Source organism: Esox lucius, chromosome 7, assembly GCF_011004845.1.
Source record: "Esox lucius isolate fEsoLuc1 chromosome 7, fEsoLuc1.pri, whole genome shotgun sequence".
Taxonomy (NCBI): domain Eukaryota; kingdom Metazoa; phylum Chordata; class Actinopteri; order Esociformes; family Esocidae; genus Esox; species Esox lucius.
The window spans coordinates 20,208,092-20,221,696 of NC_047575.1; the positions used below are offsets into that span (position 1 = coordinate 20,208,092).

At 46.7% G+C, this 13,605-nt stretch overlaps 1 protein-coding gene across 3 annotated transcripts in view; it reads left to right on the plus strand.

Annotated features, from left to right (window-relative positions):
- The window catches only part of thoc2 (THO complex 2), a 48,005-nt gene that overhangs the window by 17,815 nt on the left and 16,585 nt on the right, over nucleotides 1–13,605 (plus strand). For all 3 annotated transcript variants that reach the window (XR_003781922.2, XR_003781923.2, XM_010897102.4), the window contains exons 11-18: nucleotides 1,921–2,093; nucleotides 2,350–2,545; nucleotides 2,665–2,706; nucleotides 2,797–2,927; nucleotides 3,152–3,253; nucleotides 10,068–10,152; nucleotides 12,039–12,132; nucleotides 13,003–13,083. Coding sequence is in view for 1 of the 3 variants with exons in the window: in XM_010897102.4 (XP_010895404.1) it covers nucleotides 1,921–2,093; nucleotides 2,350–2,545; nucleotides 2,665–2,706; nucleotides 2,797–2,927; nucleotides 3,152–3,253; nucleotides 10,068–10,152; nucleotides 12,039–12,132; nucleotides 13,003–13,083 (904 nt within the window). In the remaining 2 variants the exon portion in view is untranslated. The remainder of the gene's footprint in view (nucleotides 1–1,920; nucleotides 2,094–2,349; nucleotides 2,546–2,664; nucleotides 2,707–2,796; nucleotides 2,928–3,151; nucleotides 3,254–10,067; nucleotides 10,153–12,038; nucleotides 12,133–13,002; nucleotides 13,084–13,605) is intronic.

Genomic DNA, 13,605 nt, shown 5'->3' on the forward strand with positions numbered 1-13,605 from the left:
TGACATAATATTTGATACATCAGAAAAGCAGAACTTAATATTTGGTACAGAAACCTTTGTTTGCAATTACGGAGATTGTACGTTTCCTGTAGTTCTTGACCAGGTTTGCACACACTGCAGCAGGGATTTTGGCCCACTCCTCCATACATACCTTCTCAAAGATTCTTCAGGTTTCGTGCTGTCGCTGGGCAATACAGACTTTCAGCTCCCTCCAAAGATTTTCTATTGGGTTCAGGTCTGGATACTGGCTAGGCCAGTCCAGTACCTTGAGATGCTTCTTACGGAGCCACACCTTAGTTTCCATGGCTGTGTGTTTAGGGTCTGGAAGACCCAGCCACGACCCATCTTCAATGCTCTTACTGAGGGAAGGAGGTTGTTGGCCAAGATCTTGCGATACATGGCCCCATCCATCCTCCCCTCAATATGGTGCAATTGTCCTGTCCCCGTTGCAGAAAAGCATCCCCAAAGAATGATGTTTCCACCTCCATGCTTCACGGTTGGGATGGTGTTTTGGGGGTTGTACTCATCCTTCTTCTTCATCCAAACACGGCGAGTGGAGTTTAGACCAAAAAGTTAAATTTCTGTCTCATCAGACCATATGACCTTCTCCCATTCCTCCTCTGGATCATCCAGATGGTCGTTGGCAAACTTCGGACGGGCCTGGAGATGCACTGGCTTGAGCAGGGGGACCTTGCGTGCTCTGCAAGATTTAAATCCATGACGGCGTAGTGTGTTACTAATGGTTTTCTTGCATGGAGGTGAGATCTTGCATGGAGCCCCAGACCGAGGGAGATTGATCGTCATCTTGAACTTCCATTTTCTAATGATTGTGCCAACAGTTGTTGCCTTCTCACCAAGCTGCTTGCCTATTGTCCTGTAGCCCATCCCAGCCTTGTGCAGGTCTACAATTTTATCCCTGATGTCCTTACACAGCTCTCTGGTCTTGGCCATTGTGGAGAGGTTGGAATCTGTTTCATTGAGTGTGTGGACAGGTGTCTTTTATACAGGTAACAAGTTCAAACAGGTGCAGTTAATACAGGTAATGAGTGGAGAACAGGAGGGCTTCTTAAAGAAAAACTAACAGGTCTGTGAGAGCCGGAATTCTTACTGGTTGGTAGGTGATCAAATATTTGTCATGCAATAAAATGCAAATTAATTATAAAAAAAATCATACAATGCGAATTTCTGGATTTTTGTTTTAGATTCCGTCTCTCACAGTTGAAGTGTACCTATGATAAAAATGACAGACCTCTACATGCTTTGTAAGTAGGAAAACCTGCAAAACCGGCAGTGTATCAATTACTTGTTCTCCCCACTGTATCATCAGGAATTATAAAAACTGAAAGCGTTCAAATAAACTATTCAATATAAACTGAAAGTTTTTCATGAAAAATAGATGATATAAAATATGGATCGGAGGAGAATGGGGTTCATGTCTACTATATACATGAATATAGAACACTTAGGTGCACTGCAGTATTCCATATCCCCCCAAGATGTGCCACCATTCATAAATGTTGGGGACCCACCAGGGAAGCCAGCTAGCTACATATTTCCATGTTTACTGCCTCACTCTGACTGCTCTTCCTTGTTACTGACTGTGTTGGGTGATTTTTGGTTGTCAGTCACATGAATGAAGTAGAACAGGGTCAGATGGGATGAGGGATTTCAACACTTCGTTGTTTCCTTTCACTGCTGTTGGAGAAAATGACATGAGGGGATTTACTGACTAGGCTTTGTGTCCAAATCCTCCATAACCCCTTTTAATGGGCCTGCTTCTTCCTGGATGAGATCCCACAGCCGTAACTGATAGTCGTAAACTAACGACTTAGGAAGAGCTACTCTCTGACTAACTACTGCTGCGTCCGTAAAACTCAGGTCCTCTCCCACACGTACTGAGTGGCACCTCCCTCTCCTCAGCCTCCTGACAACCAGAAGCTGGGCCTGTTGGAAGCGCTGCTGAGGATCGGAGACTGGCACCACGCCCAGAGCATTATGGACCAGATGCCCGCCTTCTATGCCACCTCTCACAAGGCCATCGCCCTGGCGCTGTGCCAGCTGGTGCACCTGACCGTGGAGCCGCTGTACCGCAGGTGGCTGGGCGCTCCTGCCATTCACCTAGTCTTCTCACACACACACACCTAAATTTACAGCACCATGGCATGTCAAAGAACGCACACACCACTCAGAGCCTGCTAACCAGTCCGAAGTATTTCAGAGTAGGCTCTGATGTCCTACTTCATTACATTTAGACACACGCCCACAGTACAGAAACCCTGCCCTGTTCCAGCTTACCAGTGGCCCGTTTGAATCCTGCTGTTGTCTCTCTAACCTGTGTTTCCCTCGCAGAGCCGGGGTCCCCAAAGGGGCCAAGGGCTGTGTCATGAGGCCCCTGAGGAACAAGAGGGCCCCCAGGCCTGCGGAGAGCTTTGAGGACCTGCGTAGGGACGTGTTTAGCATGCTCTGCTACCTGGGCCCTCACCTCTCCCACGACCCCATTCTTTTCGCCAAGATAGTACGCCTGGGCAAGGGCTTCATGAAAGAGGTACCGGCCTTCAGTCCGTTGGCCTTGGATGAGGAATGCTTTTGTGATCCCCGAGGGACATTTACTGGCCTACCATCTCCTACTCTGGCTCCATCTAACTGTCTCCTTGTTTTCCCCAGTACCAAAGTGAGGGTAGAAATGACAACGTCAAGGACAACATGGTGAGTCAGTTGTCAGAGGAAATGTCATTATGTAAGTCTCCCACGCATGCTGCTGTGCTCTGGTGTTGACGAGCTGCGCTCTCCTTCCAGGACACGTTGCTGAGTTGTTTCCTGAGCGTTGCTGACCAGGTGCTGCTGCCCTCGCTTTCCCTAATGGAGTGTAACGCCTGCATGTCAGAGGAACTCTGGGGGCTCTTCAAACTGTTCCCCTACCAGCACAGGTGACACTCATGCACTCACACATAGTGGTGTCATTTGAGACTTGACATATCTGGCCATCCCTTTTCAGTGCTTCCTGTGGTGAAAGAAGGATGTGGGTTTGTGCTTGTTCTATTGTTAGCCCTGCTGTGTTGTGTTGTTGGTGTTCTCAGGCTGGCCCTGCTCTAGATATTGTTCGGTATGCCAGTGTTAACCCACCCACCTGTGTTCTACCTGTGGTCCTTAGGTACCGGCTATATGGGCAGTGGAAGAACGAGACATACACCAGCCATCCACTGCTGGTCAAGGTCAAAGCTCAGACAGTGGACAGAGCCAAATACATCATGAAGTAAGTCACGTTGCTACCCATCCCTCCAGTTAGATCAAGGGCCCATTGTTTTATGCACCACGTGGTATGCCACTACTTCATAGTCACGTTTCTACACCCACTACTCATGGGTTACTTTATATAGACATTCTCAGTCTCCGTACCATACCGGTGCGGCCCTTGGACTAATCTGCAGCTTTCATAGATTTATTACATACAAGTGATTACTTACAACTTGGGCCATTAACTGGGCCTGTCATTTTTCACATGCCCCCTCACAGTGCCATAAAGGGGCAATGCGCATGCCCCCACACACTGTCAGACGTGGGCTGGTGTAGGGGCCCACCTTGGAAGGGGCCCCAGGCTCATTTTATTTCTGAAACGCTGGGCTTTGTGGGGTCAGTACCGAGGTCCAGCCACTCACAGTCTACTGCACATTATATCACGGCTGCATGTTCCCTGGGTTCACCTCATCTCCTATTGTTAGAATAGTTGTGTGCAATATATGAAGGGAAAATGTTGCACAGGAATATGTCCTAAGAGAATCTGTCAGCACCAAACCAACAATGTCTTGGTCATTGACCCAAGAGGAAGCAGAACGGCAGCATAAAATGCAGTGATATTAAAATCTACACCCCCTGGATGTTTTTTCATATTCTGTTGTCTCAGTGCCTCAGCGTTTCAAACAAATGCATTAGATTTCTCGCCCACTTAACTACACACCATACTCCACACTGTCAGGGGGATTGTTTTATTATTATTTTGAAATTAAGAAACTGAAATGCCAGATGCTTAGGGAATTAACCCTGTAGGTGTTTTTTTTCTGGCCAGATTTATGGAGTGGTTTGGACATTGTTGTCCCATGCACATTTTGACCTGCCTAAAAGCTCTGTCAATGTTGCCCTTAACTACCTGCGTCTCTGTCCTGTCTGCTACTTGCGTCTCTGTCCTGTCTGCTACTTGCGTCTCTGTCCTGTCTGCTACTTGCGTCTCTGTCCTGTCTGCTACTTGCGTCTCTGTCCTCTCTGCTACTTGCGTCTCTGTCCTGTCTGCTACTTGCGTCTCTGTCCTCTCTGCTACTTGCGTCTCTGTCCTCTCTGCTACTTGCGTCTCTGTCCTCTCTGCTACTTGCGTCTCTGTCCTGTCTGCTACTTGCGTCTCTGTCCTCTCTGCTACTTGCGTCTCTGTCCTCTCTGCTACTTGCGTCTCTGTCCTCTCTGCTGCTTGCGTCTCTGTCCTGTCTGCTGCTTGCGTCTCTGTCCTGTCTGCTGCTTGCGTCTCTGTCCTGTCTGCTGCTTGCGTCTCTGTCCTGTCTGCTGCTTGCGTCTCTGTCCTGTCTGCTGCTTGCTTAGTCGTTCAGAGTAAAGGGATGGCCTGATCTAGATCACACTGCAAGGAATATTCAAATCCTTTGAAATCCTTTCATATTTCATATTTGTTTCCATATAAGGCACTACATGTTTCTCTTTGTACTGCACCAGTGGATGTTAGGGTATTACCATTTCTTACAAACACATAAAATCCTGGTTTGTTTCCTACCCTAAAGCCCCCTCCCAGAACAATATGCAGGCAACTATTATTTTAATTCATTCCAATGAACAGTGGCAGCTGGGTGCTTGAGAAAGCTTCCTCTCCCAGGAGTCGTCAGTATTCAGCAGGATCCAAGCTGACAGGAACATTGTACGCCTAGCCGGGGTGTGCTCTCACCCCACACACGTTTTCTAAATGCTCTTCTTAAGGTGTTTCTCCGTATGACATGTTTGCATGTGTGAGCGCCTTGACAAGACCTTTAGTGTGGGGAGGGGGTAACTGCCCCACCTGCACCAATCTGTGGTGGGGGAGGGGACAGTTGAGAGTGGATGGGAAAAGAACGAGCGAGAAAAAACCTGGAGATGGCTCCCCAACTGTGTGTGTGGTGTGTGTGGGAAGGCAGGCTAATGGATAAAGTGGTGATGGAGGGCTGAGGTCCTGCAGTTCTGGTGCAATGGAAGGCTCAGAGAGGTGGAGTGGAAATGAACCATTCCCTCCGCCGGGGGGATTACAGCAGATTGGACCACAGATGCACTCGAGCGGACCACTCCCGCCCATGTCAGATTTATGAGGCTACCATAACATCACTACCCTGCACCTCTCGCATGATACCCTGCTGCTCTCATAGGGCCTTGACCCTCTCACCAGCCCCTAGCCCCATGTAATACAAACCGTTGTTATTTGGGTAGGGAGCGTATTTTTCCCTCACCGTAGTAACCATTCAGTGGTCAAATGCTTAGTAAGATGTAGTCATGATCTGGATCCCTATAACTCTAAAGATAGCTACTGTTATCCTTTGGTAAATGTAACTATTTATTTTAACTTATATGTTCTGAACAATCCATAAGTCACTGTTGTTAGTGTTGTGAAGTGAACACATTGGGCTGAGTAACAAGCTTGAGCTGGCTAATGTTTGCTGCTAGCTATTAACTGTGCTATTGTTTGCCTCCAGTGCCATTTGAGTTATTGGAATATTTATCTACTTTCCCTTAGGAATTCATTGACCTCCTTTGGATTTAGATTTTATCTACTTGGCATAGGCTAGTTGGGGCACCACCATGCCAAATAATGTAGCTCTAAAAAGCATTCACCCTCTTTGGACCACATTTTACTGTTACAACATGAAATGAAAACAGATTTAGTTAGGTTTTGCCAGTGACCAACACAAAAGGTTCATAATGTAAAAGTGAAAAATAAAACCTACAAATTGTTTGAAATGAATAACAAAAACAGAACAGAAAGTAATGCATTAGTTTTGAGAGTCACTGTACCTACAGTATTTCACAAAAGTGAGTACACCCCTCACATTATTGCAAATATTTGAGTATATCTTTTCATGTGACAACACTGAATAAATTGCACTTTGCTACAAGGTAAATTATTGAGTGTACATCTTGTATAACAGTGTAAATTTGCTGTCCCCTCAAAATAACACAACACACAGCCATTAATGTCTAAACAGCTGGCCACAAAAGTGAGTACACCCCTAAGTGAAAATGTCCAAATTGGGCCCAAAGTGTCAATATTTTGTGTGGCCACTATCATTTTCCAGCACTGCCTTAACCCTCTTAGGCATGGAGTTCACCAGAGCTTCACAGGTTGCCACTGGAGTCCTCTTCCACTCCTCCATGACGACATCTCAGAGCTGGTGGATGTTAGAGAACTTGCGCTCCTCCACCTTCCGTTTGAGGATGCCCCACAGATGCTCAATAGGGTTTAGGCCTGGAGACATGCTTGGCCAGTCCATCACCTTTACCCTCAGCTTCTTTAGCAAGGCAGTGGTCATCTTGGAGGTGTGTTTGGCGTCGTTATCATGTTGGAATACTGCCCTATGGCCCAGTCTCCGAAGGGAGGGGGATCATGCTCTGCTTCGGTATGTCACAGTACATGTTGGCATTTATGGTTCCCTCAATGAACTGTAGCGCCCCAGTGCCGGCAGCACTCATGCAGGCCCAGACCATGACACTCCCACCATCATGCATGACTGTAGGCAAGACAAACTTGTCTTTGTACTCCTCACCTGGTTGCCGCCACACACACTTGATACCATCTGAACCAAATAAGTTTATCTTGGTCTCATCATACCACAGGACATGGTTCCAGTCATCCATGTCCTTAGTCTGCTTGTCTTCAGCAAATTGTTTGCGGGCTTTCTTGTGCATCACCTTTAGAGACTACAGCTATACAGACCAATTTGATGCAGTGTGTGGCGTATGGTCTGAGCACTGACAGGCTGACCCCCCACCCCTTCAACCTCTGAAGCAATGCTGGCAGCACTCATACGTCTATTTCCCAAAGACAACCTCTAGATATGACGCTGAGCACGTGCACTCAACTTCTTTGGTTGACCATGGCGAGGCCTGTTTTGAGTGGAACCTGTTCTGTTAAACCGCTGTATGGTCTTGGCCACCATGCTGCAGCTCAGTTTCAGGGTCTTGGCAATCTTCTTATAGCCTAGGCCATCTTAATATAGAGCAACAATTTTTTTTTCTCAGATCCTCAGAGAGTTCTATGCCATGAGGTGCCATGTTGAACTTCCAGTGATCAGTATGAGAGCGATAACACCTAATTTAACACACCTGCTCCCCATTCACACCTGAGACCTTGTAACACTAACGAGTCACATGACACCAGGGTGGATAAATGGCTAGTTGGGCCCAATTTGGAAATTTTCACTTAGGGGTGTACTCACTTTTGTTGCCAGCGGTTTAGACATTAATGGCTGTGTGAGTTATTTTGAGGGGACAGCAAATGTACACTGTTATACAAGCTGTACACTCACTATATTACATTGTAGCAAAGTGTCATTTCTTCAGTGTTGTCACATGAAAAGATATAGTCAAATATTTACCAAAATGTGAGGGGTGTACTCACTTTTGTGTGATATACCCAATATAAAGTCTTCAACTTTTGAGGTTTTCATCTTAACTCAACCAGATCTCAACCCTTCTTGAGTAGACTGCAGCCAGCCAGTTCCCACAACTGACTTCTCAGATGGTTCTTTCACATTTCTTCCTTACCTGAAGTTCATCATACCTACCTTCCCTGAAATGGGTGTCTAATTTACTTGGTGCTTTTTGGCATGTTTAACTTCAACACAGCAACAAACCTGCAGAACCTGGATTAAGGCTAGGCCACTCCCCAGGCCCTTCTCTCTGGCTCTGGTAGCTTACTCAACCTCTTCTTAACAGTAAACCGGCCAAAGCAGTCAAGTTTATGTCATCTTACTGATGGCAAAGTGGTATAGCAGCACTTACTAGCAATGTAGGCCAGGATCTCCTGAACCATGGGGCTCTAGGTCGATACCAGGCCATGAAGAGTTTGCTCATAGGCCACCTGGCCTTGGATTTTATTCCACTAGCATAGGATGCTTGATTAGTTGACTGTGCGGCCCAGTCTATAAGCCAGTAGTACAGCCTTCTACGGCCAACAGACTGACAGACGGGCTGTATTCCACTATGGTTGACAGACGGGCTGTATTCCACTATGGTTGACAGACGGGCTGTATTCCACTATGGTAGACAGACGGGCTGTATTCCACTATGGTAGACAGACGGGCTGTATTCCACTATGGTAGACAGACGGGCTGTATTCCACTATGGTAGACAGACGGGCTGTATTCCACTATGGTAGACAGACGGGCTGTATTCCACTATGGTAGACAGACGGGCTGTATTCCACTATGGTAGACAGACGGGCTGTATTCCACTATGGTAGACAGACGGGCTGTATTCCACTATGGTAGACGGACAGACGGGCTGTATTCCACTATGGTAGACGGACAGACGGGCTGTATTCCACTATGGTAGACGGACAGACGGGCTGTATTCCACTATGGTAGACGGACAGACGGGCTGTATTCCACTATGGTAGACGGACAGACGGGCTGTATTCCACTATGGTAGACGGACAGACGGGCTGTATTCCACTATGGTAGACGGACAGACGGGCTGTATTCCACTATGGTAGACGGACAGACGGGCTGTATTCCACTATGGTAGACGGACGGACAGACGGGCTGTATTCCACTATGGTAGACGGACGGACAGACGGGCTGTATTCCACTATGGTAGACGGACGGACAGACGGGCTGTATTCCACTATGGTAGACGGACGGACAGACGGGCTGTATTCCACTATGGTAGACGGACGGACAGACGGGCTGTATTCCACTATGGTAGACGGACGGACAGACGGGCTGTATTCCACTATGGTAGACGGACGGACAGACGGGCTGTATTCCACTATGGTAGACGGACGGACAGACGGGCTGTATTCCACTATGGTAGACGGACAGACAGACGGGCTGTATTCCACTATGGTAGACGGACAGACAGACGGGCTGTATTCCACTATGGTAGACGGACAGACAGACGGGCTGTATTCCACTATGGTAGACGGACAGACAGACGGGCTGTATTCCACTATGGTAGACGGACAGACAGACGGGCTGTATTCCACTATGGTAGACGGACAGACAGACGGGCTGTATTCCACTATGGTAGACGGACAGACAGACGGGCTGTATTCCACTATGGTAGACGGACAGACAGACGGGCTGTATTCCACTATGGTAGACGGACAGACAGACGGGCTGTATTCCACTATGGTAGACGGACAGACAGACGGGCTGTATTCCACTATGGTAGACGGACAGACAGACGGGTTGTATTCCACTATGGTAGACGGACAGACAGACGGGCTGTATTCCACTATGGTAGACGGACAGACAGACGGGCTGTAGTCCACTATGGTAGACGGACAGACAGACGGGCTGTAGTCCACTATGGTAGACGGACAGACAGACGGGCTGTAGTCCACTATGGTAGACGGACAGACAGACGGGTTGTAGTCCACTATGGTAGACGGACAGACAGACGGGCTGTAGTCCACTATGGTAGACGGACAGACAGACGGGCTGTAGTCCACTATGGTAGACGGACAGACAGACGGGCTGTAGTCCACTATGGTAGACAGACAGACATTCAAGGCAGCAAACTCAACATGTATTCTAACATTCACATACTGAGGTTATCATGCATGGATTACTGAGAACAAAAAAGTTGAGCTTGTGTTTGTCCGTAATCATGTATGAGAGCTAACAATATAAAGGAAAAAACATTCAGATAAATAGATTTTAACATGAAGCAATAAATCGTTGATCACATGATTATTATTATTTGCATTTTTTTTCCTAGTCGTATAATTCATATTCAATCTAGGCCTAACCAGGCAGTTTTACAGGGTTACTATTGGTGTTGAGATGCTCTCTTTTCACCTTCCATTCTGTGCTCCTTTTTTCCAGGCGATTGACCAAAGAGAATGTGAAACCATCCGGCCGCCAGATAGGCAAGCTGAGCCACAGCAACCCCACCATCCTCTTTGACTATGTATGTATTCACAAGGACGTCGCAATCTTACATTCATGCACTGGTGTTGTAACACAGACACTATTATTTTCAATTATTTATTTGGACTTAAATAGATACTGCTTTACGTCTTATTTAATTTAGTACTTCGTCTTGACAGTGAAAAAGCCTCTGTCCTCTACTGCGTACTATGAGGCAGAGGGATCTTCCTTTAAGGCAACTTCATAGATAGAAATATGCCGTTGTAAAAGGGCTCTGATTGTACATTTGATTTGCTTTGACACCTTGCACTCCATCAGGGCTTGTCATGTCTTGGTCGGACAGCCCCATCCACTACATCTCCTGTTCCTTTCTGTGCGCTGTTCCTCTGCTAAATCTTTCTATAATCAAAAAATGACTTAAGCCGAATGGTTAGACAGAAAGAAATGACTGGAGAGGAAAGGGGTAGTGTTTTTTGTGGCGCATCAGCAGCAGAGCATTAATAGAATGTGAAAGGCCAGGCTCTGTGGCTCTGGCTGATGGCAGTGGGGTGAAGGGGAGGGGCCTGACTGAGTCAGGAATGAGCTGTGCTTCTCATTTAATCTCTTCATTGCTCAGCCTGCAGTCTGGCTGAATGGCCTCAGAGTGAGTGAGGAGGGGGCCCTTATACTCCGCCCTACTCAGCTCCACTGTCCCCCTTCCTTCTCCACCCTACTCAGCTCCACTGTCCCCCTTCCTTCTCCGCCCTACTCAGCTCCACTGTCCCCCTTCCTTCTCCGCCCTACTCAGCTCCACTGTCCCCCTTCCTTCTCCACCCTACTCGGCTCCACTGTCCCCCTTCCTTCTCCGCCCTACTCAGCTCCACTGTCCCCCTTCCTTCTCCGCCCTACTCAGCTCTACTGTCCCCCTTCCTTCTCCACCCTACTCAGCTCCACTGTCCCCCTTCCTTCTCCACCCTACTAAGCTCCACTGTCCCCCTTCCTTCTCCGCCCTACTCAGCTCCACTGTCCCCCTTCCTTCTCCGCCCTACTCAGCTCCACTGTCCCCCTTCCTTCTCCGCCCTACTCAGCTCCACTGTCCCCCTTCCTTCTCCACCCTAATATCCAGGTCAGGGAAAACACCTACTCCGTTTTGTATTCTTACACTGGAAATAAGTGTCTTTACACTCAGTTGTGTTTGGGGATGATCTGAGGAGTTGTATGTGATGTCCATGTGTCACATAAAAACAAAGAATCATGAAGCTTTGAGAACATTGTTTCTACTGGTTAGCGGACAACTTCAAATGCAGAAAATGCGGCGTGGAGAAGTTTTTTTTTTTCCAGAAGTCAAGATGCCAAGTTTGAATTTCATGCATTATCGAAATCATGAACTTGATTTAGTCTTTTTCATGTTGATATAGTAACCTGTCAATGTGCTTTTGTTGCTGTCTGTAAATAAAGGTGAAAGCAGTGCATCAGCACATTCTTCTGGGGTTTATCCGCTTCCTTTTAATACCACACTCCAAAGTGAAGTCCGTCGAAATGAGTGGACTTCTGCTGGAACCCGTGTAGTTTAATGGGTCCTGTGTGCTCATGGAGTTGGCACTGCTACAATTCATCCTCATTCTCAACCTTAATTCTACATGCCTTTTACAACATTCTCATTTTTCTTCTCAAATTACTGCTAGCCTTACTTGAGCATTTCATTGTGGGGGTGTTAAAATGGCTTTACCTGGGGGAAGATCAGAGTGTCTGATAAGTGTGCTGCAGGGGACCATAACAGTCCATCTAAAGAATCCTAATTCTTGTCAATATTTTTGGTACCTTTTTTTTCCCAGGTAAGTCAAAAGTTTTGTGGACTGGTTTGGATTCCTCTTTCTATCCCGATGGTATATGGTGTGTGTAGAGGCCGTGCATTGTATTAATCAAGTATTTCTGTCCCTCTCCCAGATCCTTTCTCAGATCCAGTGGTATGACAACCTCATTGGTCCAGTGGTAGATTCTCTGAAATACCTCACCTCCCTCAACTATGACGTCATGGCCTGTATCCTTGCACAGGCGCTTCATAGCGTGCTCTGTTTACCCATGGCTGTCAATGTTACTAACATGTTGACAAACAGTTTGTGAGTCTGGAAGTGCGTGCCTTGATGCTCCGGTAACGTCTACCAGACAGCAGCAGTGTGAACAGACCATAGTCTGGGTGGCTGTAGTCTTTGATGATGTTCCATGCTTTCCTAAGGCATTGTGTGAGGTAGATGTCTTGCAAAGAGGGGGGATGGCGGACGATGATGCGCTCTGCAGACTTCACCACCCTCTGGAGGGACCTGCGATCAGCAGTGGAGCAGCTGTCGTACCAGGCAGTAATGCAGCCTGAGAGGATGCTGTAGAAGTTGGTTTTCCTGAAGTTCCTTAGTCTTGGAGATGTTGAGAGAGAGGTTGTTGTCCTGGCACCATGTAGCCAGGTTCTTTACCTTCTCTCTGTAAGCGGTCTCATCACTGAGCTGAATAACACACTGTAGTGCACGCTCAGACCAACTGAATCGATGGCAACTGTTATTATCTAGGTCTGTATCCCTTGGAGTTTAAACTTCCACAGCTTTGAATAACAAGTTTGAAACTTACAGAATGTTTCACCATGAACGTATTCCCTTGAAATTATTTTGATAACAGCCAAAACAAACTAGGTAGCTGTTAAAATACCATTGCCGAATGCCCCTTGGTATAACTTTGCACCATGATTTTATGCAGAACAGGGCATCGATTCTATTTAGCTACTGTTTTTGTAATTGTAATAATTTCACAGCCCTAATTTCTACACGTCCAGTACTTGGTATGTGAAATGTTACATTACAGACAACGTAAGCTGAATGGTTTCAGATGTTTAGGATTTTCGACCTTAACCTGTTGTTTATAGATTGCATAATTGAAGCTCTGGCCAATCCAGAGAAGGAGAAGATGAAACACGATGACACTACAATCTCCTCCTGGCTTCAGAGTGAGTTCAGTACTACTGTAATAACATGTTATTCTGTGTCTGTGTGTCTTACCAAACACAACCCTGATGACACAAAGCCTCGTCATTCTAAAAGCGTGTGCTTTAGTTCAGTACTACTGTAATAACATGTTATTCTGTGTCTGTGTGTCTTACCAAACACAACCCTGATGACACAAAGCCTCGTCATTCTAAAAGCGTGTGCTTTAGTTCAGTACTACTGTAATAACATGTTATTCTGTGTCTGTGTGTCTTACCAAACACAACCCTGATGACACAAAGCCTCGTCATTCTAAAAGCGTGTGCTTTAGTTCAGTACTACTGTAATAACATGTTATTCTGTGTCTGTGTGTCTTACCAAACACAACCCTGATGACACAAAGCCTCGTCATTCTAAAAGCGTGTGCTTTAGTTCAGTACTACTGTAATAACATGTTATTCTGTGTCTGTGTGTCTTACCAAACACAACCCTGATGACACAAAGCCTCGTCATTCTAAAAGCGTGTGCTTTAGTTCAGTACTACT